Raw genomic sequence first — 27,245 nt, 5'->3', positions numbered from 1 at the left:
TCACTTCTTACCACTTTTATGGATGAAAGAAGCAGAACTCTGCCTGTTGTCCTTTTAGTGACACTTTAACATTTAATCATGAGTCATTTCTTTTAAGCAACCTTTTTATTCATTACTGGAAATGATTACTGAGTCTAATAAAAACATCTAGAAATGTCAAGTAGAGCTGAAATCAGCCAATTATTTCACTAATTTGTTGATGAGCAGATATATTTCAGTGTTACTTTCACATGCAAACAGGTCCAGGTTTTTCTATAATTTTAGGAATATTATCTATCCAGACTGGAAGCAGAAATTAAGATACCGGTAATTTAAAAAACATTCAGAACTTCCTTCGTCGGGCCTGTAGGTGGCAGTAGCGCTGTTGGATCTAAACACAAGAGCAAAAGATTCAGAGTGGTTTTCTTCTCTATTTACGTGTTGTAGCTAACAAACAAAGTATAATCAACAAAATCAAAACAAACTTCACTATGTAGACCAAACACGGTTGACTTGCTGTGGATTTTAGTGCATTTCCTAAGCTAACATCATCATTTTCCCATCAGTCTTAGCTAACATGCTAACATGGGTGCAAAAACAAAATATCAAAGAAATATTAAAGGGAGGTTTATTGTTTAATTCACCAAAGTCACAATTTGATTTTGGATTTAATTAGATTTTTAAAAAATATAGAAACTTTGTAAAGCAGTGAAGCTAACGTCAAGATGCTAATCAAACTGTAGCAGTGAGTTACGTAGCTAAAAGTGGAAAAACTGGATGTAAAATCGTGACCTTTGACCTGAAGGTGGTCAGCTCATCATGTTAATGTATAACTACAGCCTGTCTGTCATTATATCACTTTATTAATACATAGCTTTACTTTATGGTCATCCTGGTAAAAAGTTAGATTAATCATGACTAATCCATTATTGAAATAATCTTTAACTAATTTCGTAGTCGATTAATATGACAGCTGAAGTAATTCTGCTTAAAACGGCACAGAAAATATATACATTTTGCATTTAAATTTAAAACATCCCTCTTTGTTTGTAAAGATGTTTTTCCCAGAACTGAAGTTTTAGTTTCACCAGGTTCAAATTCTGCAATCATAAAACGTTTTCCTGTCCAAATATTAATCACTTAATCAAAACCATAATCATCTGATCATCTCTGCACTGGACTGATGTTACTGAAAGAATTACAAATAGTTTTTAGCTGCAGCTGCTTCTCTAAAGGAATGCTGTTATTGTTCATAGAGAATGCAATGTTTAGTTTGCTATTGAAAAAAATGACTTGAATTATTTGTCAAAATGTGATTTTTCTTAAATCCAATTAAGGATTTTAAAAGTTTCTAAAACTCTCTCTTGGGGACGCAGCGTCTGCATCATCATATCCAGTTGATATGTTTGATTTAATCAGAGTCTTTAAGCATGAGGTGGTGATGTGGAAACGGGCCAACGTTCTGGTCCGGTTCCAGTGAAAAAAGGCGTGGAAAGTTCTTCAGCTGCATCCAGGCGTTGAAAACATCTGATCCGTCTCAGATGTCCGCTGGACGTAACAGAACCCGAAAATAAAACACGATCCATGTTTTATTGAATGCTTGGAGCATTTTGACACACACACACACACATGCACACACACACACACACACACACTCCATGCAGATGGTGCTGCTTCCAGTGAAAAGGTTGTGTTTAGTGTGTTGAATGTGGGGGCGGACATTTCCACAGAATTTTCCTTCCATTAGCGCTGATATCACTCTTTCAGTTTATGCTGAACTGTAATCAGTGATGTAACGGCGGCAGAGGACGCGGCGTGCTTCTTCCTTTACTGTTTACCGTAAATTATCTGTTCACAATTACAGTTTTCAAATCTGTTCCACTTTTTGCTTCTTTTTTTCCACTAACAAAAGAGTTTCATTGTTTTGTTGTTAGGAGATAAAAATCAGCCACATGACTTTTAAAAAGAAAACGAGAACTGATTCAGAGTTCTGATTCATCTGGGTTCTCCCTCGCTCTGGGATTGATTGGTTTGGAGTTTTAAAGTTTCTTTAAAACGAGAACAAACTAATTTAAGTTCACAGATGTTCTGCAGGCGCTTGGCAGGAACAACAGGTGAATATTTTAGTTTCTAGATGTTCAAAACTGGTTAAAACCCAGTAGACCTGCAGCTGGAACTTCAGTGTTACAAAGTGGTGACTCACATGCACACCACACTTTTCAGATTTTTGGTCGTTGATTTGTAACAACATTTTTCTTCCTCGACCCAATGGGAGAACATCTGGAGACTCCTCCATAGTTAGATTACATTTTAGTAATCAGTTTTTCTGATGATTAATCGGGTAAAAAAATAAAAACTGTCACATTCTGCTGGTTTTTCAATCAACCACTAAAACATTTTCATAAAATATTAGAAATATATTGAAAGATGCAACTAACCAAATAATTAAATTCCTTTTTAATAAGAACATAATCATTTTATTGCCTAAGATGCAGTGAAAGCATTCCTGTAGTGAAATCATCTGGATGCAGCTGCAGCTAAAATATCCTTCTAACATCAACATGTGAAGAGTTAAAATCAATGCTGTGTTTATCGGTTTATCTGAGTTTGATTTACTGATCAATATGAGATTTCCTTTACAGATTTTGAACCAGGTGAAGCTAAAATTACCGCTAGGAGTTTTGGGTAGAACACATCGACAGATAAAGGTGATTATTTTTATCTTAAAAGCAAAATGTTTATATTTTTTTAACCGTTTTGGTTTCATTACGGCTCTGAATTCTGTTCTGGCCGTTTTTTAGAGTCAGTGAACTTCAGTTCACGATTAATCGATTACTAAATTAGTTGGCGATTATTTCAATAATCGATTAATCCGACCAATCGTTCCAGGGGAAGTTTTGCTTTTTGGGTTTATTATTTGTTTTATTTGATCTTTATCTGAATCCAGGAGAACTACTTGAGGAATTGAGAAAATAAAAGTGAATGACCTTCAGTCTGCGGCTCTTCAGGCCTCAGTTTGGGTTTCTGGACCAGGAAAGGACTTCCTGGAATATTTGTCTTCAGGAAAGGCGCAAGGACAGTATTATCAATATGAACTAAATCATTATTATCATGAACTAAAAGCTCCTTCTGGGACGGATCTGGACCGCCCAATCTGCCTGGAACTTCTTCTGTTTGTCCAGAACCGTTGAGGCTAAGCACATCTTCCTCTCTTCTTAGAAGGCTGAGGAGCGTTTTTCTTTTTAATCTGTCGTTCATTAAACCATTAGTCACGTCTGCGCTGGTCGGTTCCTGACAACGCAGTAACGGCTGCTTCAGTGGCCTTTAAGAAACGCATCTGAAACCATAAAGTCTCGTAATAACGGGCCGGAGGTCTCCGCCGGCGAGCCGGTCGGGATCCGGTCCAATTCCTCTCAGCACAACAAACCTGGATCTGATGAAAGTGCTGGTTCTGAAATTGTTTTCTGAAGAACCAGCATGTTCAGACATATTTATGTGAAGCTGGCAGCAGCTTTAGTTCACATTTCGCTGCCAAAGCAATTTTGCAAGTTTTTACAGAGTTTGCTTCAGTTCTGCAAACTGCTGCTGGCGCCCTGACCCAAACGGTTCCAGTAAACCCGTCACCAGGCTGGCAGAGCCCAACGGTTAGGAGGAAATACTGAGTTAAAATCAGGTGAAAACATCTTACTGTGACGTCTGACTCAGCCGAGATGCTCTGATTCAGAGGAAGGACGTCTGTCGACTCTCCAGTTATGGCAAAATAAATTATTCTTTTCACTTTTAGCAGAAAAGTTTCAAATTATGTTGCATCTCAAACTGAAAGTCCTAATAAACTGCAAAAATCACAACATATTACCATGAAGTTTTGTGTAGTTTATAGTGCAAATATCGGTAGCACTTTATTTGAGGGGCTGTGTGTAAGATCGTCATGACATAAACAGGAAGTAACTTTTGTTATTAACATGAAGGATTCTTCGTTTCAGGCTGTCATTTGGTAAATAATGACTTTTAATGGACTTTTAACACAAGTTTTAATGCAACTTTGCATTTAAAGTGTCATTATTAACCAAATGACAGTTTGTGACAACAGTCTGAAACATTCATGAAGACTCTTTCATGTTCATAACAGGTGTAATGTCAGGTTTATGACAGTCTGATGCACACACTGGAAATAAGACAAAAGTAACTTAAAAGGAACTTTTTATCAAAATATAGTCCATAATTCCTTAGTTCTAGTTCCACTGGCACATTATTTCACTTAGAAACTAGTTCTAGTTTATGAGTTTTTATTTCACTTATAAAATGAGAGAAAAACCTGTTTAAAAATGAAATAATCTGCCTGTTTTCATCAATATTAAGGAATTATTTAACTAAAACAAGCTCCTAATTTTTGCTGAGACGTTATCTGTAAGTCAGTTGTCTCTTATTTCAAGTGCACTAAGATATTTATACTAGGAACTAGACAAAAATATCTGTTTCAGTGTCTGTAGCGTAGGTTCTAAGATGACTATAAATCATGTTTTTAAAGTAATTTTATCTGAAATAAGTTTTCATCTTCATCTAAAATCTTGTTGAAACAACTCTGTTTACAATAATCCACCCAGTCTGTGAGAAAACCAACAGCTGGAGCCTGTTTTTATTTCTCTTTCTGCTCTATCGAGGCAGAGCCGAAATAAAAATAATACATTATAGTTGCTAAGATTTTCAGTTTCTTTGTAAATATTCGTGCAGCTCTAATAAAGTCATAAACGTTTGGACCACTGCTGTCAGGATCAGCTACAATCCAGGATTTCTCACTTTCTAGTATTTCTTTAGGTTTTAAACCTGTGAAGGTTTTGGTAAAAGTGCTTGATAACCAGTGAATTTACTGGAGTGACTCTGTTTTGTATTCAGTCGGATGCTGAACCCATTTTTCAGGCCAGCGTTGCTCCATGGAAACAGAGAGGTTTGTTTACAGCAGCGTCTGCTAGCCTTTTAGCTAATTGACTCTAATTAGCTTTCCCCCAAAACACACACATAATACATTATTAGCTGTTTGTTGAGTGAGGACCACCTGTTCGGCCCAGAGCCGGCCGGCCGGCCCCCAGCTCTCGGATTAGCCGGGTTTTAGTCAGTATTCCTGCAAACAGGATGAAAGTCTGAGCCGAGCCGCCGGCTGGACTCCGGCCTACTGGAGCAGAAACAATCAGTCATCAGTCGGTTTGGGTGGCAGGCTGCTAGCTCACGCTCTTATCCCAAGCGATAAGATGTCCTGGAAGAACTGAGCAGGTCTAATCCTGATTTGTTTAGTGAAAGAACAAAAAGGAAATGCAAAGCAACATTTACTGGTGTTTCCTGTAAATTCATGCAAAAGATTCCTGATTCTGTTCCAGATCTATAAATTGAAGACTTTTTTATTTTGTAGCATCAGAGATGAAAATCTGACAGATAAATGAGATGAATAAGAGTTCCTGCAGTTTTAACCCTTCAGCCGTCTGCTCGCCTCCTGAGCAGAAACAGTCGGTTTTTACTACCCAAATAAAACAAAAATCAATGTTTGGAGCCTCAGGGCAGCAGGAAGTAAAACTGAAAGCTGGCAGCTTCAGCGGGAATTAGACCAAACGTCATGAAGTTCTGAGGAAAGGCAGATTAATGACGGGAATGAATAACCAGTTAGGCAGAAATAAAGCGCAAGAAGAAAACATTTATGCAGTTGGAGGGAAATTTAACTGGCTACACTGCAAAAACACAAAATCCTACCAAATACGTTTGTCTCATTTCTACAAGATATACCTTAATACACTTGAAATAAGATTATATATATTTTAAAAATGCAGGTATATATACACTGCTCAAAAAAATAAAGGGAACACTTAAACAGGTGTTTAACACTTAAAGTGTTCCCTTTATTTTTTTGAGCAGTATATATCAGCATTACATAGTTGCTTTGTTTAAGTTAATAAATCCTATAAATGTAATAAATGTATTCATTTATTCATTTATCACTAATTTTGTCATTTTGTTTCATTTTGCTGTTCAGAAGAATAACAGATATTTTTATTAATGTGTTTCCTTCTTTTGATCCTGGAGCAAAATTTCACTGGAAGCAGACGTTTCATAACCTGCAGAATGATTTTGGCATCTTGCCTCGTCTTCCTGGTGCTGCTGTGGGTGTGTGTGTGTGTGTGTGTGTGTGCGTGTGCGTGTGTGTGTGTGTGTGTGTGTGTGTGTGCCCTGCCTGTTCCAGTGTGTAGGTACGACGTGTCCTGCGGTGGCAGAGACCGGAGGATCCTGAAGTTTTGAGTCAAAGTGTGAAACCAGAAAGTTTGTGGGAGAATCTGAGTTCAGATTTCCTTTCTGTGTTTCCTGTTTGTCTCTGAGTCAGTTAACCCAACATGAACCTGGATGTGGGTCATGATGTCATGATGAAGATCACACACTGCTGTCACTGTATAAAGTTCAGCTGCCTCCCTCCCTGTTAGCTAGCATAGCTTTGCTAATAGGCTAACTCCTTTTAGCACAACTTCAACACAACAAAGGTCTTTTCCCATCAGATCAGCTTGAAGCAGAAATGATCCCCCAGCTTGTGCATCAGATTTACAGGCGTACCAGAAACACAATACCAAAGTTCCAGGTTTGGACTTTTGTTTCTAAAAAACAAACAAAACAATGTGATTAGTTGCATTAACATTTTTAAAAGCTGTGTAGTTAGTGTTCCAGTTTGTGCCGATGTTAATCTGAGGTTTTGTTGAAACGTCCAGTTTGCTCTGCACTGAACCGTCAGAGCAGGAAGATCTTCATCTATTCCAGCCTTTACAGTAAACTCAGAGTTTATGTCGTGTGATTAAAGCAGGCGTCGTCTTCCTGAGTTCTGATTTCGACCTGCGTGTTGACCCTGCACTGCAAAACACTAAATCTAACGTTTCAGCAAGATAGAGGAGCGTGTATTATCTAAATAATTCCTTAATGTTCATTCAAAAAAAGGCATATTATTTTACTTATAAGAAGATATTTTTACATTATAAGAGAAACAATCTGCCAGTGGAACTAGAACTTTCTCATAAAGAATTATTGACTTAAAACAAGCATCTATATCTTTCTTAAAAGTTACTAAGTGTATTAAGATATTCTCACTAGAAACTAGAACAAAAATACTTCATAAGATTTTATGTTTTTGCAGTGTTCATGTCCTTTTTCACAAAGCAAAAAAAAGAGAAAAACAAGCTGATTTACTTTGGAGTAAATTAAATGTGGGAGATCGTGTGCAGAGGAAGAGATTTTAGCAGCTTTGCAGGACATAAAGTCTGCAGTGTGTGTGTGTGTGTGTGCGTGCGTGCGTGCGTGTGTGTGTGTGTGTGTGTGTGTGTGTGTGTTTGGGAGCAGCAGTGGAGTAGGAGGATAAGTGTGAGATAGCAAATCATGTTCTCTGAGGCTGTTCAGCTCCATCTGGCAAATGATGAACACACGATGATCATCGTCTCCTCAGGTTTAAATCAACGCCGCACACACAACGTACCGCAAACAAACCATCACCGCAACATCAGCGTGTGCAAAATTCATGTCAAAAATGACTGTTTCTGGTAAATATCGTATCCCAATAATAATTTCAATTTTTAATGCTGATATATTATTTACACTGCAAAACCACAAAATCCTACCGCATATTTTGGTCTAGTGCAAATATCTTATTGCACTTTGAGTAAGAAAAACTAACATAAAAGTAACATTTCAGCAAATAGATACCAGAATATTTTAATGTCGTGGGAATTCACCTGCTTCATTTCCTAAAGTATTATTCATTAGTAAAGCAGAATCTGACCTGCAGCCAAAAACATGTTTGTGTTTCATTTTGTTTGAATGCTGAGAATCAGGCGTGGGCCGCCTGGAGTTTCTCACGCTCTGAGTGAGACGCTGAGGTTCGCTCTCCGACCTGCTTCCTGCGCAAAACATTTGACCTTTTCCATCTCTGCTGACCTGCACGGCAACAGAAGAATGAGAATCAGGATTAGACGGTTGATTGGAGGCCAGCAGGTCCAGTGGTGAAACACAAAATATGATCATTTACATTATTTTATAATTAAACAAGAGCCAGACTCTGTTTCTTCTCCTCCTCGTGAAAACTGCTGCTTCTCAGTTTCTCTGACATTCAGACGTGTTTGATGATCTAGAAAAGAACAAAAAAAAAAACACTTTTAACTTTAAATTGGAAATTTTAGTCTGTAAAAATGAATGTTCAGTATATTGTGCTAAAACAAACTTGTTAGAGAAATCTTTTGTCTGCAGAGCAATTCAGGAGTAAATTACCTACAAGAGACTTAAAAAGTTTCATTTAAAAGAAAACTGAAATCTTATTGAGATTAAATCTTTTTATTAATAGAGGTTTGTGTGTATAATTTGTGTATTTATGTTATTGTCAAAAGTGTTGTTTGAATATTTTTCTGTTTTATCAGTTGGACCCCAGGAAGTTTAGTAAACACTTTTTAGAAAACTAATGGGAATCCTAAAGAATAAACAAATATATATAAACACATGTTCAGCTTGTAAACCGCGTATCCTGCACAAAAATCAGAAATTTGACTTTGAAAATGAACTTTTCTGCTGTTTTAAAACAATATTATCATTTTAAATTAAAATATATATTTGATAACACTTTATCAAAGAAGATTTCTGCTTTTCAAAGCTTTTATTTTGCATTTTAGCAACAAAATATGGGAACTATTTACATGGGCAGCTCATCTCAGATTCAGTGGATTCAAATAAGGAAACTTAGATTTTTCTTCTGGTTAAAAGTCGACTTTTATCAGTTGTTATTGTTGAAATAGGAATAAATCAGTTTTTTTCCAATTATTTTCAATGTTTATTGCACTGCGTTTATGGGATTTTGTATGTTTTAATAAAAATGCAGTAAGATTATCAGTGGATTCATGTTTTTAACTTTTTGTCTTTCTTGATCAGCTGCTTCTGAACTCAGACTGTCAGCTGACCTGTATCAAAGGGGGGCAACAGGTTGGGGAGGGGCTGGCAGACGGCGTTCTGCTTGGAGTGAATTTCTGCCTCTGGAAACAAACAGGCTGTCCTCACCGTGTTTGTCTTCACAGATCTGCCTTCAGAGATAACGAGCTGCTTCTCATGTTTAAGTGTTTGTTCAGCGTGAAGCCACATCACAGAGCCGACAACAGCGCCACCATGGGGCCTTCGCTGGTTCTGGTTCTGACTGAGGATCAGAGGGCCACAGCAGAGCTCAGGCAGCAGAAAATCACAACGTTAAAGGAGCTTTTCACACGACAAAAACCGAACCTTTAAATGGAAACTAAGCAGAATAAACAAGCAGTTTGAGAAACACGCCAGGACCAACACTGTGCTTCAGTAAAAGTACAAAAACAGACAAAAATCTACTTTAGTAAAAGTACAAAAACAGACAAAAATCTACTTTAGTAAAAGTACACAGAAATTAGTAAAAATACCACATTAACATTTTTACTTGATTAAAAGTAAAAAACTTGCTTTTATAAATGATAAAGTATTAAAAATAAAAGTAGTTGTTGAAAGTATTCCCTAATGTAATAGTCTATAGCACCATTAAGTGTGCCTACTGCATGTCAGAGTTGGGGAGTAACTAGTTACATTTACTGGAGTAACTTTTTGATCCACCCATCCATTTTCCAGCCTGGTCCCTGTGGGACGGGTTCTGCTGCCTCTCCAGCGAACGAGAGGCGGGTCACCTGGACAGGTCGCCAGTCTGTCACATTAACTTTTGATAAAAATTATATTTTTACTACTCTGTACTTTTTACTTTTACGTGAGTAAATTTTCTGGATACTCTACCCACTGCGAGTAACTTCAAACTTGCTGCAATCACAAATTCATCTGACACGTACCTGGAGTTATTGCTAGTTTCAGAAGCTTTATTTTGAAATTAATTGATTTAGAGAAATGTTTATTTTGTCTGATTTTCTTCTTTTGTAATTTGTTATTCATATAAATAATTTCCGTTTTAGTCCTTAAAACACCAAATCTTCCACATAATTTTATGTTTTATATTCAATAACATCAAAAAATGAAACATCACAAATCGGCAGGTATTGTCCTGTTACCTAGCAACCACACCGCCTGTTGCCTAGCAACCCAAGCTGAATTCCAGCACATTTGGCCAGCTGGATTTACCGCTGTACACTGGCTGCTATTGTTGACTTGCCATTCAGAAACCACTTGCTGCATTCTTGTTGCGCAGGAAGTTCTACTAATGCTTCTCAAAGATGTGCATTTATATAGTTGCACATCTGTTGCAGCGAGTGTAAATGTTGAGCTGGGGGGCGTGACCAGCAGACGCTCATTTGGATTTAAAGTGACAGGACGCCCTAAAACGGCTCAAAATCGGCAGACTAAAGTTTTATCATCTAAGAATGATTTTGTTTTGTTTTGTGAAACTTATCCTAACCTCTCCAAGGAAGGATAATTGGTCACCTTTAAGTAAAGAACATGAAAAATGTACTTAAGTACAATGACGATGTTTTGGTACGTTGCTGCACTGCTGATGTAATCCAGTGAAATTCTACATTTATCAGGGATTTTAGTGCATAAATGATCATAATTAATCATAAACTCTGGCAGAGACAGATTTGGTTTATCCTTAAAACTGGACCAAACATGGCAACCTCTGTGTTTTAACCAGTAGATTCTGTCAGCTGCTCAACAAAGGCTGCATTAAAAAGCTTCTGGCCAGTTTGACCTTTGACCATGAAGCCAATAACGAATGTTTTCACACAGCATTCTTCCTTCCTTCTGTCCTGCAGCTTGTTTGAATTCTGCCGAAGTTCATCCGATGGCACTGATAACTCAGCAAGCTGACGAAGAGTTGAGCTATTTTACTTCCTGGTTCTCTTATCGCTCGCTATAAAATCAGCTGCAGGCGTTAAAGTCACTTTTGTTTTGGCTGTTATTGACTGTGACTACAAAGAGAGTTTGGACTGAATGGATGAGATCTGACATATTTATTGGATAATAGTGTAATGTCAGTAGTTTGATGTGTTTATTTTTGTCTCAGTCTGAATAAAACTGCGTTGTTCACTAACTCAGCTGGGATTTATTTCTACTTTTATGATGTTATTTCATTGGGATCATTAAAAAATCAAGATTTGAACGATGTTGATGAGTCAGCTGGAATCAAAGTCTGCCAGCGCTGTGAATCACACATCTTACTCACCAAATGAGCTCCAAGCTAATGTTTAGTAACAGATGGCCACGTAAAACTCTAACGAGTGAAGATAAGAGAAAAAAAGGCCCAAGAACAAACAATTTCCTGAAAGGCACCACCATGGTTTGGTCTTTGAAGCATTTGCGTTGTGAGTAGCACGTTTATTGGGATCAATAGTGTGAAAATTACTTTTCCTCTACATCTGGGATGGAGTTTGTTATGGTGCGACATCAGAGGCTTGCTTAATTAAGTTTCTATATTTAAGAAAGAAAGTACGGCAAGCCCTCAGCATCACTTTTATTTTTAAGGATCTGGCATCCTGAGGTGAGTGAACCTTCATCATTGCAGGCAACATAGTGGAGCGAGACATTATGTATCCATCCATCCATCTGTTCATCCATCCATCTGTTCATCCATCTGTTCATTCATCCATCCATCCATCCATCCATCTGTTCATCCATCCATCCATTCATCTGTTCATTCATCCATCTGTTCATTCATCCATCAATCCATCCATCCATCCATCCATTCATCTGTCCATCCATCCATCCATCCATCCATCCATTCATCTGTTCATTCATCCATCTGTTCATTCATCCATCAATCCATCCATCCATCCATCCATCCATCCATTCATCTGTCCATCCATCCATCCATCCATCCATCCATCCATCTGTTCATCCATCCATCTTAGGTTTTGCATTAATTATTTAATATTAGTTAAAGCGTTTGAGAATTTAGAACTTTTTAGTTTGTAAACATCTAGGATTTCTACAAGAAAATATTTTGGGATGCCAAAACATTACAGCTATCTTTTATTTATTTATTGGTCTAAAATGATTCTGTACTTGTAATTTAGATACATTTTTCTAGGAAGAGATTTTTAATCTGTAAATGCATGTTTCAGACATGTTGAAACGCGACTTAATCCACTTGGTTATTCTGGTGCAGTATCATAGACCTGGAAGGTTGGCTACACAATGAATTATTGATCAATAACACTTCATATGATGCAAATCTGTTTCATGCATTCCTGTTTAATGTTGTTGAAGTTCATAATGTGGCCACTAGAGGGCGCGGACTAAAATCTTACATCAATTTGCTCTAAAACTGAATAGAAATATGAAATGAAGATTGAAAAAAGTCGTTTTTTGATTAACTTTAAAAGCGGATGTTTGGAATATTTTCGGTTCTCTTGTGATATTTCTTCTTCCTGGCCTGAAAACTGGATCAGACACTCAGCTCAGCCCGTCAGCTGCTCCAGTTCGGTTCGTGTAACGAACGTAGTCACATGGGCTTTTTTTTTGTACATATTTTGGGGGGTACCGTTTGATTGGTGGCGTCATCTGACCACCTCAGTAATTAGGTCGTCACTTGGTCACGTGATGCTTTTGATAGAGAACTTTAAGTTTTGTTTTATACTCAGTTGGTGTGCGCAAGCGGCAACAAGAAAGACAAAGAACTGAAATAAGGAAGAAATGGACTTCTAGCAACTCCTAACCTTCTGGTTGGAGGGGCATACGGTATGGACAATTGAGTGGAATATTCTTGTGTTTGTATATGTGTAATAAGTTTCATGTGAATAATTCATATAAGGGAACATGACGGTTTTATTGATGTATATTTGTCACCGTGTATTTTATTGCAGTGTTCACGGTGGTCTTGGACATTTATGCGGCAAAAATTCATTTAATAAAACGTTTGAAACCATCAGTCGAAGTGTTGCACCTTCATCAACCAGCGAGAAGAGTTGCCAGACTTGCTAGACTGTCCTGCTGGACTGCTAATAGGCTACGATTGCTTCAGAGCTCTAAAACCGAAAGAAGTCGTATCCGGAGCGGAGCATGAGCCATATGCAGTGAAAACAGACCTCGGGTGGAGCGTGGTTGGTGCCAAAGTGCCTAATACTGGTGGAGGAACAAATGCAGGATTCTGCTATCGCATCTCTGTAAAGGAAATTCCACCTATTACACCTGCATGTGCGATTAAGGCTCTTGAGAGAGATTTTCAGGATACAAATCCTACAGATGGAACGGTTTCTCAAGAAGATATTCAGTTCCTACAAATTATGAAAGAGGGAATCCATCATAATGACAATGGTCATCTGGAGATGCCTCTGCCTTTCAGAGAGCGTCCCCAGCTTCCTAACAACAAGCATTTAGCCACAGTTCGGCTGGAACATCTGAAAAGAAAAATGGAAAAAAATCCCAAATACAAGAAGGACTATGGTCAGTTCATGGTCAATGTTTTCAAAGATGGTGATGCAGAGGAAGTCCACGCAACATCAAAGGATGGGAACACCTGGTACATACCACACCATGGAGTGTACCACCCGCGAAAGCCAGAAAAGATTAGAATTGTCTTCGATTGTTCTGCCAAATATGAAGGCACTTCGTTGAATGACCACCTTCTCACGGGGCCGGATTTAACCAACGCCTTGACTGGAGTGCTGTGTCGGTTCCGACAGTATCCAGTTGCGATCAACTGTGACGTGGAGAAAATGTTCCATCGCTTTCATGTTACTCCAGAAGATCGGGATTTCATGAGGTTCCTGTGGTGGGAGAATGGGAACACAGCGAGTGAGCCCAGGGAATACCGCATGAAGGTGCACATATTTGGAGCGGCGTCATCGCCAGGTTGTGCGAATTATGGCATGAAATACCTCGCCACCAAATATGAGCATGAGTACCCCATGGCAGCAAGCTTCATCCGTAGGAACTTTTATGTGGATGATGGTCTTGTCAGTTTGGATACCGTGGAAAAGGCCAAGCAACTTGTCCATGAAGCAAGAGAAGTCTGTCAGAAGGGACAGCTGCGTCTGCACAAGTTTATTTGCAATAACGAAGTGGTCTTGGAAAGCATTCCAGAGAGTGAGCGTACTCCACAAGTCAAGGACGTGGACTTAAACTACGCAGAGCTACCAGCTCAGAGAGTGCTGGGAGTTAAGTGGAACATCGAAAAGGATGTTTTCTCTTTCAATGTGGTTCAACAAGAAAGAACAGCCACTCGAAGAGGCATCTTATCCACAGTCGCCAGCATATATGATCCGCTAGGATTTCTGGCCCCCTACATCTTGACTGGGAAAAGAATCTTGCAAGAAATGTGCAAGCGAGGTGTAGGTTGGGATGAGCCTGTCCCGCCAGAGCTAAATACGAAGTGGGAGACATGGCTCAATGACCTGAACAATCTTCAAACCATTCAAATAGCAAGGTGCTTTGTTCCCAACAATCTTGGCATGATCCAGAAGATAGAGCTGCATCACTTTTCTGATGCATGTAACGATGGCTATGGGCAGTGCTCATATATCAGGATCGTGGCTGAAGAACAAGTGCATTGCACTTTAGTTATGGCCAAGGCTAGGGTAGCACCCATGAAGATTGTCAGTATCCCACGTCTAGAGCTCACCGCAGCCACTATCTCGGCAGCCGTAAGTAAAGTTCTCAGAGGAGAGCTTGATTTGAAAATCGATGCTGAGTACTTTTGGACGGATTCACAAGTGGTACTGGGATATATCAAGAATGAGGCCCGGCGTTTTCACGTCTTTGTTGCGAATCGGATCCAGAAGATCATAGACTCTACTGACCCCAATCGATGGTTTTACGTTGAAACAAGTCAAAACCCAGCAGATTATGCATCTAGAGGATTCAAGGTGGCAGATCTAATGACATCAGATTGGCTAAAGGGACCTAAGTTCTTATGGGAACAGGAAATTGTGACTAATCCAACAATCTCAGAGCTTCTTATAGGTGACCCAGAGGTCAAAGTCCTGAAAACTGATGTTGTGCAGAAAGATGACCTTCTGATAAGGCTGGCAAGGTTTTCAGACTGGGTCACTTGCCTTAACGTCATTGCTCGCATTAGGAGGCTGGCTCATGGAGACATATCTGGGCCTGTTACAGTAGAGGAGCGAAAGAAAGCAGCTCTCGTGCTGATCAAGGCGGCGCAAAAGGAAGCATTTGGAGAAGAGCTGAAGCTGCTAAGCCAATCACAGAAACTCAGGAGAACTCACAAGATGTATGAACTCGATCCGTTTCTTGAGTACGGAGTGCTCAGAGTTGGTGGCAGGTTGAGAAGGTCATCAGCGTCGCTAGAGTTCAAACATCCCATAATACTCCCGAAAGAAGGCATCGTAACGCATCTGATACTTGATCATTGCCATAAAAGAACACAACACCAAGGCCGAGGGCAAACACTGAACGATCTCAGAGCCAACGGCTACTGGATTATGGGTGCTAGTAAAGTTGTGGCCAAGCACATCAGGAGTTGCGTGACCTGTAGGAGGGTGCGGGGTCGACCTGAAGGACAGCGTATGGCTGACTTGCCTGTTGATCGCATAGAACCATCTCCTCCTTTCTCATATACAGGCATCGACTGTTTTGGCCCTTTTTACACGAAGCAAGGTAGAAAAGAGTACAAGAGATATGGGCTGTTGTTAACATGCCTAAGCTCTAGGGCTATTCACATTGAAATGCTCGAGGACATGACAACTGATGCATTTCTAAATGCATTAAGATGTTTCATTGCAATAAGAGGAACAGTCAGACAAATTAGATCTGACCAAGGTACAAATTTCGTAGGAGCAAAGAGTGAGTTGGGAAAATGCTTGATGGAACTTGACAAGGAAAGGATTGCGACCTATCTCGCAAGAAAGGAATGTGACTTCCTTATGAATGTTCCCGAAGCCAGTCATATGGGAGGCATATGGGAGCGTCAGATTCGGACGACAAGGAGCGTGCTGAGCTCTGTCCTAGCCCAGGCTACCGGAAGACTGGATGACTCCTCATTAAGAACGTTCTTCTACGAGGCCATGGCCATAGTCAACAGTCGCCCGCTGACAACAGACACCCTAACAAATCCCAAGGGAGCTGAACCCTTGACACCCAATCACTTGCTTACTATGAAATCTACAATACCCCTTCCACCTCCAGGAAAATTCGTTCAAGAAGATCTGTATGCAAGGAAACGGTGGCGCAAAGTACAGTATCTCTCAGAACAGTTCTGGAACAGGTGGCGTCGAGAATACTTAACTAGCATCAGCCTTCGTCAGCAGTGGCATACAACCAGACGAAACGTGCAGGTTGGGGATGTAGTCATCGTTAATGATGAAAACACTCCCAGAAATGAGTGGCCACTAGCTAGAGTAGTTGAGGCACAGGAAGATGATGATGGTCTCGTGCGAAAGGTGAAAATACAAGTAGGCCAAAATAAATTAGGACCAAAGGGTGAACGCTTAACACAACCTTCATTTCTTGAGCGTCCAGTGCAGAAATTAGTTGTATTGGTTGAATATTATTCAAAATAGCTCAGCATTAACATGAAAATCAGTCACTTATTGTAAGACCTATTGATGGACATTTTGGGTAAAGGTTAATTTGAAGTTATTGAAAATTACATGTTTTACTTCTTTGAATATGGTGAAAGTAAACCTTTTGTAATTTTGGTGGCAGTGTAACGAACGTAGTCACATGGGCTTTTTTTTTGTACATATTTTGGGGGGTACCGTTTGATTGGTGGCGTCATCTGACCACCTCAGTAATTAGGTCGTCACTTGGTCACGTGATGCTTTTGATAGAGAACTTTAAGTTTTGTTTTATACTCAGTTGGTGTGCGCAAGCGGCAACAAGAAAGACAAAGAACTGAAATAAGGAAGAAATGGACTTCTAGCAACTCCTAACCTTCTGGTTGGAGGGGCATACGGTATGGACAATTGAGTGGAATATTCTTGTGTTTGTATATGTGTAATAAGTTTCATGTGAATAATTCATATAAGGGAACATGACGGTTTTATTGATGTATATTTGTCACCGTGTATTTTATTGCAGTGTTCACGGTGGTCTTGGACGTTTATGCGGCAAAAATTCATTTAATAAAACGTTTGAAACCATCAGTCGAAGTGTTGCACCTTCATCAACCAGCGAGAAAACGTTGGGAGCAGCTACAGTTCGGCTTATCTGTGTTTTTCTGTGCGTCACGGCCATGAATCCCCCTCCTCACGCTCCCCACTTGGACGCAGACTTCGTAATCACATGAATGGTCTGACGTTTACTGGGTCAGCATTACTCTGCCTGTGTTTGTGTGTGTGATGGAGATATATAGAGAGAGAGAGAGAGCGGCCTTCAGACGAGCGGCTGTAATCAGATTTGTGGACGTTAAGTCAATCACAGAGGCTTGGTTTGTTTTTGGTTCGCAGAGGGAAAACCAGAAAACATCTGCACTGCTGAGTGAGTGTGTTTGTCTTTTTTAATCAGTTGTCTGGATTTTATTTCCTGTAGCAACAAAAACGTGCACACCTCTTTTAGGGTCCCGATAACAACTAGAACTCATTTTAATCAGTAAAAACAGTTCATTTAAGCTGTAACAATGATCAAGTGTGAAACTGGATTTTGTATGATCAGTATTCATGGTTGTGCAGAGTAGTTTCAAGCAGTGAGAATGTTCCCAGCTGTCACCGTAAATAAAGAAAAAGTTCCTTACATCCCTTCTCTATTCTTGCGCTTTGTTTGGAGTTATTCAGGATTGTTTTTGGGGTTTTTTGCACCCATGTCATAAATCTTGTCTAAAGGTTTCCGGATATCTGGGAAAATTAATATATTTGTATGCGTTTTGGCCTTTCGTCCACATAAAAACTCAATTTAATATCACTGAAAGCAATTACTTATGAAAACTCCTGTGTTGTGTTTGCGTGTGTACAAGGAGAAATGGAGATTTAGGGTCGCGTCAGTTACAGCCTGCAGCACAAAACGTGCCAATACGTCCCACTGGCTTTGACACGACACCCACTCAACACTGAGTTGTGTTTTATTTACATTTATATTCTAATACTTTATTTAAAAGCAGTTCAACTTGTGTATCTGCTCAATTTAAATTGCGGTTGTTTTGAAGCAATCTGATTGGCTGACAGGTTTTAGCGTGGCGCTGCACTGCCCCCTATGGGTTTGGCATGCTCAAAACAACGATCAGTGGGTTAATGTGGATGAAAACTTTTCTGAATCTGATCCCATGTCTTCAAATATTTTTTAAATGATGTAGCAGAAATAATTGTTTTTATAAAGACATGACTATGTTTGTACAAGGCCTTAGTCACATGTTCCTACTTTATCATATCTGAATTATTACACGTAGACATTGGGAAAATATCTTTAAACTCCTCTGTGCTTCCTCTTCTGCATCTGCTCTGTCTCCTCTTTGACTGGATCTGACATCTTAATTTCAGTTTTTCCTTTTAATCTTGATTAGATGTTACACAGATGTCAAAAACAGGCTACAGGGCCCTGTCAAAGCTAATTTAGTGGAAATATTTCCAACAGCAAAGTGAGTTTCTTTTCAACTTTAAATTTGGAGATCCAGAGAAAGACACGTCTGACCAGAGCTGCTGCTGCAGGCCTGCGTTCCAGAATAGAAGCACTTACACAGTCTGTAATTGCAGTGAGAACATAATTAGCATGTGTGTTTTGTGTTAAAGTAATTATTACTTTTCACTTGTGAGTCTTCTTTTACAACTGTGTGTTGTAAAAGAAGTCTGTGTTGGGATTCTGTGTGTCTGTAATGGTGTGTAACGTGTTAAGTGTTATTTATGTTCAGTTGAATTTTTGTGTATTTTGAGCTATTTTAGTGCATTATGTTTGTTTTGGGGAGTTTTTGTGAAACTTTATGAGTCTTTGTATGTTTGGTATAGTTATATATGCATATATAGGGAAGGCGTGTTCTTGGAAATGTTTGTTTTATGTGTAGGGCTGTAAATTTTATTTTTGTTTTAATTTGGTTTGTGCATTTTTAGAAGTAAGACTTGGTATTTCCATATGTTAGATAGTAATTAGGTTTTTCACTATGGAGGACTGACACTGCCAAAATACAAGAAATATCAAAATGTAATGTTTATTCATATAACATTATGAGAATAATCTCACCTGTCAGTTAATTAGGGTTCAAAGGTCAAAGTAAAATGGTGGCAAGAAACATAACTGGCCATTTTTGTTGTAGTTATGATATAAATAGTAGTTTAGATTAGAATTATTTCAATAAAAACATAAATACACTTGTAAAACTAGATTTTACTTATTAAACATGCACTTCCTGTGTCACAATGTAATTCTGAGCCTTATTGATATATTAGCCAAACTTCTAGGTTGTTGGCATCGTTAGTCCTCCATATTTCAGAATTAAACTGTGTTTATTTAGTAGTGAGCATTATGTTTTATTAGGCTTTGTTGGTTGCTTTAATGTTTCTGAAGTTAATGTATATTTCTGTAGAAAAATCTTCATTTATGTCACTTTTAGTCTTCCGTATTTTTTACCTCAAGTGTATGTCTTTTAGAAGTTTTTTTAGATATCTACATGCTTTTGTAAGAGTGACAATAATTTTTCTGCATTTTTATTACTGTTTTTGAATTATTTCCACACTCAAAATTATATTTCAATAAAACAAATTAGATTTCTGGCAGTCTAAGTCCCCCATACTTCTAAATGCTGATTTTTTTCCCCAACATGTATGGGACATTTAAGAGTGAAAGTTTATATTGTTTTAATGTTTTTGGGGTTATTCATTTATTTCTAAAATCAAATTCATATTAGATTTTTGGCAATCCCAGGCCCCGTACATCTAAAACATGTTTTTTTGTTTATATATTTGACTCTATTAATCTGTTTACTCCAGGTTGTGTCTCTTCTTGTTTGTAGGCAGATTCAAGTCGCTGTTTTCATTGCTTGTAGTGAGCGTTGCCATGGTGACGGCAGGGTCGGCGCAGCGTGAAGTGGGAGACCAGCTTGTGGTGCTCAGCATGCTGTAGAGCGGGAGACTGGTTTTAACACAAAGACGTGATTGGGTGGAGTCGCGGATGATGTCATGCGTTGAATCTGAGGTTTTAACAGAATTTCTTCCATTTGACCGTCGTGTGTTCGAACGCGACCAGAGCAGACAGATCGTCGGTTCAGATGCGCAGGAGAGAAAAACCCTGAAGTGAGACTGAGGAGGAGCCGAGCGGAGAGGCAGGGAGGGAGGAGAGGTGTGTGTCATACTGAGCATGCTCTTTGTGCTAACTTCCTGCCTTCTTTCTGCCCGACAGAGAGGAGCGTTCAGAGACACCGGCATTCAGCAACAGGAGCAGAAGAGGATCGGTCGCTGCGGACTCGGCCGAGGAGAATCAGGAGGTCCAAACCAGAGGAGTTACAACAACCAAGCTGTGGATTTTTAGGTTTTATTCTTTCTGTGTTTGTGTAGGAGAGTGACGAGTGAAACAGTTTTACTCCGTCTTCTGCCTCAGAGAAGAAAACTCCTTTCTTCTCTCCTTTTTCTTTGTGAAACTTCATCCGGACAAACCTGAGACAAAACTGGGACCTCAGGGGGATTTTTTTCTTTTTCCTGCTTACATGTGCCACTCCTTTTGATTTCTGTTTGTTATCTCCTTCTGCCCTTTCCTGCTAATATTTGTTTTTTCATGAAAGCAAGGGGAAGAGGTTTCTGAAGAGTCTGAGCCGAGACCTTGAAAAACTGTTTGTTTGGTTTTACAAGGAAACAAACCGCGGCTCGTGTCTCCTCGTTGGAATTTCAAGGAGGAATAAAAAGGAAAATGGGCTCAGAGAAGGGCTCCGAGTCGCCTCACTCATCGGTCAGCGGCGTTCCCAACCCTAAGTGCCGAGCAGCTGGGAAACGCCAGGGCCGTATCTCCTTCCACAGCCTCTTCCACAGCAAGCGGGGCTCCCGGAGCGGACGGGCCCCCAAAGGAGGGGCGGCCGCTCCGTTAGCTCATCATCACCACTCACAGCAGCAGCTGCCTGCCGCCTTGAGTTCAACGCCCACCGCAGCCTCCGCCGCCGCCGCCGCAGCCACCGCAAGCGGCAAGGACGCAGCCTGCAGCACCCCCTCAAAGCCACTCTCCTCCAGCCAGCCGTCCCTCGCCGGCGCCGGAGAACCCAACCTCCTGGAGTGCCCGCTGTGCCTGGTGCGTCAGCCCGCCGAGCAGCTGCCCGAGCTGCTGGGCTGCAGCCACCGCTCCTGCCTCTGCTGCCTGCGCCAGTACCTGCGCATCGAGATCACGGAGAGCCGGGTGCAGCTCAGCTGCCCCGAGTGCGCCGAGAGGCTGGCCCCCCGGCAGGTGGCCGACATCCTGGACGACGCCGCCCTGCTGGAGAAGTATGAAGAGTTCCTGCTGCGGCGCTGCCTCGCCTCCGACCCGGACTGCAGATGGTGCCCTGCGCCCGACTGCGGGTGAGTAACGGTTCTGCAACTCGGGAATCACATGTTTGATGAATCACATGTTCGATTTGTAAAACACCAGAGATGTTCTGACCCACAAGCAAACCAGAACTGAAGAGATTCTGGCGTTTAGAAAGGAGAGAAAACTAGAAATTAGAAAGAAAGTAATTTTTCAGTGGTGACCCCAAGAAGGGGGCTTTAGGGGTCCATGGGCCCCTCATGAAAAATGCTTGATACGCCCCTGGCCCCCAGAGAATCATGTTCCTGTCAGAGAAATACAGAGTCATGATCTTCAATATAGACATAAATGTAAAACCCAATAAGTAAAGGGATAGAATTATTATTGATTGTTTTTCTGTTTGTACCAATAAATCAATTAATCACATGATAAACTAAAACAAGCTCAATAATTTGCATAATTTAGCGTTTTTCTTTTCCTACTAAACACTGGATGGTAAAAGTCTTCAGTCTGGTTTTGTCTCAGTTAGCTCTTATTTTTAAGGACAGTTTTGTTTACAGACTTATTGTTCATTTTAATTGTTTCTGTTGTTTTGTTTATTTATTGCAGATATTTAAAATATCTTCCAGTCTGAGTGTTAAATGTTCATTAGAATTTAGTTTATTGATCTTTGAGAATCTGTTCTTGCATTATTATGCCATTACTGTTATATTTCTTTAAAATGGTCTCAAAACAACAATATTATGGTTTATCGCAATAACTTTTTGATCATTTATCGTTCAACAATATTTGCTATTGTGATATTTTCACTTAATTTAATTTACTCTTTGAAAAACCTTAAAAACTTTAATTTCCCTTTGGGATTTATAAAGTAGTTTTGAATTTGGAACCCTATGAAATCTTTCTGGTTGTGCCACTGGCATTTTAAATTAAAACTGAGAAGTTGAAGAAATTTAAAACTCAAAAGCAGCGTAACGTCAGAAAATGAATATTTCAGCAGCTGCTAAGGAAATAAAAGCTTAAGTTAGATGAGTTTTAGCCGGCGTCCATCTGAGAGGTGAACTTCCTGTTCTCTCTGTGATGTAATTAGACTTACTGCCAATCTGACGTCAATCCAGCGAAGCTTTGACTCTCACCTCTCATTTCTTTAAGGGGAATTTGTGCAATGAGTGAAAACAAGGAAGTTATTGTTAAGAGCATAAACTAAACTACAGCGAGCAGCTTCCGGATGCAGCGAACCCTGAAGTGTTTATTTCTCACAGAGATCTACAGAACCGGGGGAGATTCTGGGACCCGGACAGATTAAAAAAACGAGAGGCGTGAAAGTGAGAATCTGAGAGGCAGAAAGTGGGTTAGTGAGCCTCGAGCTGCTGCTGCGGTCGGAGCGAGTCGGAGCCTGAGCCGCTCACTTTCTGGAACAAATGAGAGGCGTTTGTTTGATCATAAAAAGCAGGAGTGATTCACTGTCTTTGAGTTTCAGGCTGTGATATTCTTCTTTTGGTTTTGGGTAGAAAGTACAGGTAGAGTCACAGGGGAAAGCCACAGAATCTGTTTCAGAAAAAAATCTCTTTTCCTGTCATGTCTCGGCTTTCTGTGACTTTTTCAGAAAGATTTTGGTGACGATGAAGCTTTTTTTTTTTCTGAGAATGTGAAAAAATCTTGACTGAAATATTTAATTGGAGCCCAGCCCTGGTGTGAGGACAACAAAACAAACCTTCTGGCGTCTGCTGGTTCACTTCCAGCCTTCAGTCAGTTCAGTTATCAGGAACTCATTAATTCCTGCTGATTTGTTTCCTATCTGATGGCTTTCCATCATCCCATAGTTAGCTTTTTTCCCTCCATTAAACTTAAAGGTTCAACCTGAGGGAAACAGCGCCATCTGGTGGCAGACATTTAGAACCTGCAAAAACAAGGCTTTCCAAACGCACTCCTTCTATTTGGGATTTTTTATACTTTAATGCTTTAAACCATCATATGTACTCATAAATAACTTTAGATTTTATATTTTAAAACACTTTTAAGGAATAAAAAGTGTTTATTTGACGTTTTTCAGGTCAAATAAACTCTGGAGATTTACTAGCTAGGACGTCAATTTTAGTTTTGTAAGTGTATAAAAAAACTAGGAACGTAATAAGTGTGCAAACCAACGTTTGTGATCCTCTTTAACATTTGTACTTCTGAAATAATGTCTTTGTACTTGTGCACATTTAAATGAGGCCGTATGTATGCATTTAGGGGAAATCCCACTTGTTCATGTAAATTAATGTAAAAAAAGAAAAGTTTATATTTACTAAGTGATAATAATAACAATAACATAACAATATTTTCTTTATTTGGTAAGCTTCTGTTTACGAGTAAATCAGTTAAAGTAATAATTTATTTATTATTGTCTGACATTTGTCTGTCCCCTCTGTCCGTCTCACTACCATGGGGAGCAGAGCTTTCAGTCGCTCTGCCCCCCAACTCTGGAACTCATTACCACCTCACCTTAGAAACATAAAGTCATTCCCTAAATTTAAAACCGAACTTAAAACACACCTTTTTAGATCTGCCTTTTCAATATGACACAATTGGTTTGCTTGATTTTTTATATAGAATTTTTTTTACATAGATTTATATATAGATTTCATATAGATACATTGTTGTGTATTTATTCTATCTATTTTTAATTGCTACATTTGATTGTTTCTGTTACTTTTGCTCTTTGTACGGTGTCCTTGAGTGCCAGAAAGGCACCTTTGAAATAAAATGTATTATTATTATTATTATTATATTTAACTCATTTTACCATTTCTAGTAGACGACACTCAAACACCTCGTGAATTGTTGCCATATTTTCATTTAAATGAGAACATAATTTGGTTTTAATGCGACATAAAATTTGTTATAACGAGTTTTATTTCCACTTATAATGATAAAGTGCTGCTATATTTATTTCCTGGCTGTGTCCGTTAAATGCTTGAGTTACTTTGTTGTGTTGCCATCATATTTTCTGATTGGTGAATCAGGAAACTCACATTGGGAAACCCCATTCATGAGACTCGATGAGGAAACGCAAGTTTCTAACTTTTAGTTGGAAGACATGAGATAGTATTCAGGAAAATGTTGTAAGTTTCCCAAAAGATTACAGTAGAATTTTAACAGCTAACAATAGAAACATCATTTGAAGTTAAAATAAGTCACATCAAGTCCAACTTTAATAACTTTATGATATATATGTTTTATTCTTCCCCTTTTTTGTTATGATTTCAGACACTCCAGACTTTTCACCCTATGAAATATTCAGAAACTTTTGAATTTAAGCCGCAGTTTAAACTCCACCTATAAAATGTGTGAATGAAAATGGAGGTTATTTTCTCTACTTCCACCCAGTGTGTCTCTCTCTGCTGCCAGATCTACAGTTTTCTGGTAAATCAGCCCGGAGTGCAGATGGTGCTCTCGCTCTGCCGCTAACTCGCTCTCATTATGCTAACTTCCTGTTAGAAACTGGAAGTGAAGCGTCTCTTTAAGACGGTTTTCATGTAAAACCAGGAGAAGGGTTTTCCTTTTATTCATCATCACTGAATGTTTTCTAATTTATGTCCAGTTTTGCACAATGATGGTTTGTTTGAATCAATGCTACATCTCCATCTCTTTCTTAAAAGGCAGTGTCACCATAGCAACCAGTGGAGTTTGAGACATTGACGTAGTTTTAAAATCTCTTCTGAAAATTTCCAGTTTTAATTATAAAAAAGAAAACTGGAGGTAAAAACTGTTTTTCCTGTTTCTTCTTTGGCTTTTGCTTTCTAATTATTAGCCTAGTTTTTCGCACTTACCGCCCCCTAAAGACAGGAAGCAGTAATGAAAACAAAAGCAGAAACATCTTTGTTTTTGATGCAACCGATATATAAATTATCATACTGCACAAAAAAAGACTTTTATTTTTGCTTTATGTATATTTTCTGACATCCCACTCGTTTGTGGCGCTGAGACTCAGTGATTCTGACTCATGGTGGTTTTTCAGGTGATTTTATGCATCTGAATTCCAGTCATCTCCGTTTTTTATGCAGTTTATGTGTTTGATAGCAGGTCTGGTTTCATACTGAAATATCTTCAGCCCACTCCCCAACTGCTTCCTCTGTCTGATTAAAGTTCCTCCCACGGTCAGACCCATCCAGTCACTCGGCCTCTCTCTGTTTTCTGGGCCTCCTTGTTTGTTCAGCGTGACTCATCCAAGAGTGCAGATGAAAATAAACCTCAACAGGCTTTGTCTTTTTTGTGTGTGTGTGTTTTTTCCAAACACAACTGTGTAAATATTATCGTCTTAACTTTTTCTTGGTGTGATTGAAATCTTTTTGAAGCTAATTTAATCTCTGCGTTTGGGAGCATTCGAGCAGAAACAGTTTGTGATTACAGACAAACCAGATTAGAGATAAGTTGTTGCGTCTTCCTGTTGGAAACAAAATGCGGCTGGAGAAGACGGAGCTGCTGACCTGAATCTGAGAGCGGACGGTCCGCTGCCTGACGCCAGCAGTGACTCAGCCTCGCTCTAATTCAGACAGGTTGACAAAGTCCAAATTGTTATTCAGCACAAACATCCGGAGCTGCAGAGCCGAGGGAACGGCCGACGGTTTTCACCGGAGAGGAGGAGCGGCCGCAAACGTCTCCTGCCCTGAAATTTAAAGGCTGAACACTGAAAAAATGGATTAGTTTTAAATCACATTGATAAAAATAATATTAGTTATTCTGTAGTTGTTGCATCTGGTCGTAATGTTTCTTTTCTTTAAAAAATATGAATTCAAGCTGTGGAAATGAGGCCCAGTCAAAAAGTGAAGAATAAAATAAATGCGTCAGATTCTTACATACACTGTAAAACAAGAAGCCTAGCATCTTTTTCTTTCTTTCTGCGTTACATTAAGTCAGATTAAAACTGTCAGTTTGGATGAAGATTAAACACCAGAGAAATGATGGAGATGATTTTTAGCTGAAGTCACTGTTTTACATAATTCATTATTTGGAAGCGTTGCCTTTAAACTGAATGCAACTAACTACTGTTTATATATGTATGTAGACATGTTATAAATTCAGTAGATGTAGTTACTGCCAGATCTTTAGAAACAAGAAATCGTTTTAGAAGAATGAAGTAAGTATTCCAGCACGGTGGTGGCAGTATGATGGTGTGGGACTGGACCATGTGCTGTGATATGGCAGAACCATGAGTTCTGGTATCTAATGTAAAATGTCCGTCCATCATTTCCCTTCATGCAGCAGGAAAATGATCCAAAGCATCTGAGCAGATTCACCTTGAATGATTAAAAAGCAAAAAAAAAAAAAGGTTCTGGAGTGGTCTAGTCAAAGAAACAGAAAAACAGAAGCAATAATCCCTTATTAATGGTTTAGTATGCGAGTCTTTAAACACGGTTATCTTGGTTTCTCCTCCTCTCTGCCCTCATGAACTGGTTTAGACCCAGTTCTGCTCCAGTAATCCCAGTCTGTAAAGCTGAAACCTGCCTCCAGGGGGAGCATGTTTGGACGATGAGCACAATGCAGACGCACTCTGTCTCCATGTTGTTTGTTGTGGTTAACCTTTGACCCCGTGTGCGCGGTCTGGACCAGTCAGAATCCGTGACGGTCGGATCCGAGCATCCAGTCAGAACAGAGCCTGGTCTCTCTCGGCTCCGGCTGTCAGTTGCTATGGCAACTCTCAATGTCATGCAGAGGGAGCGTTGCCGGGGCAACAGGGCTTAATTACATCGATCAATACTTACATGTCGGACCTGCATGAGGATCCTGAGCTTATGCAGCTGACAGAGGCGGGACGAGCGGTTCTGTTGGGCCTGTTGGTGTGTGTGTGTGTGTGTGTGTGTGTGTGTGTGCCTCCCAGAGGAGATGCATGCACACAGGAGAGTCTGTGGATGTTTCCTCTCAAACACGCGGCCAGTCGGCGCTCATGAAGCTCCGCC

The 27,245-nt window shown here is 39.6% G+C and overlaps 2 protein-coding genes across 2 annotated transcripts in view; both read left to right on the top strand.

Moving 5' to 3' along the window:
- The window catches only part of rnf19b (ring finger protein 19B), a 44,284-nt gene that overhangs the window by 2,557 nt on the left and 14,482 nt on the right, over positions 1-27,245 (top strand). The window contains exon 2 of the mRNA XM_028036087.1: positions 20,215-21,356. Coding sequence (XP_027891888.1) covers positions 20,719-21,356 — 638 coding nt within the window. The 5' untranslated portion in view covers positions 20,215-20,718. The remainder of the gene's footprint in view (positions 1-20,214; positions 21,357-27,245) is intronic.
- Positions 13,293-17,039, top strand: LOC114155942 (uncharacterized). Its single transcript, XM_028036086.1, has 2 exons — positions 13,293-16,849; positions 16,975-17,039. Exon 1 carries the CDS (start codon positions 13,347-13,349, stop codon positions 16,452-16,454), a length of 3,108 nt encoding a protein of 1,035 aa, XP_027891887.1. The 5' UTR covers positions 13,293-13,346; the 3' UTR covers positions 16,455-16,849; positions 16,975-17,039.

This window comes from Xiphophorus couchianus, chromosome 13 (genome assembly GCF_001444195.1).
Source record: "Xiphophorus couchianus chromosome 13, X_couchianus-1.0, whole genome shotgun sequence".
In the NCBI taxonomy this organism is placed as follows: Eukaryota; Metazoa; Chordata; class Actinopteri; order Cyprinodontiformes; family Poeciliidae; genus Xiphophorus; species Xiphophorus couchianus.
Note: the sequence above shows the minus strand (reverse complement) of the source record. Positions and strands in the feature narration are given on the sequence as shown.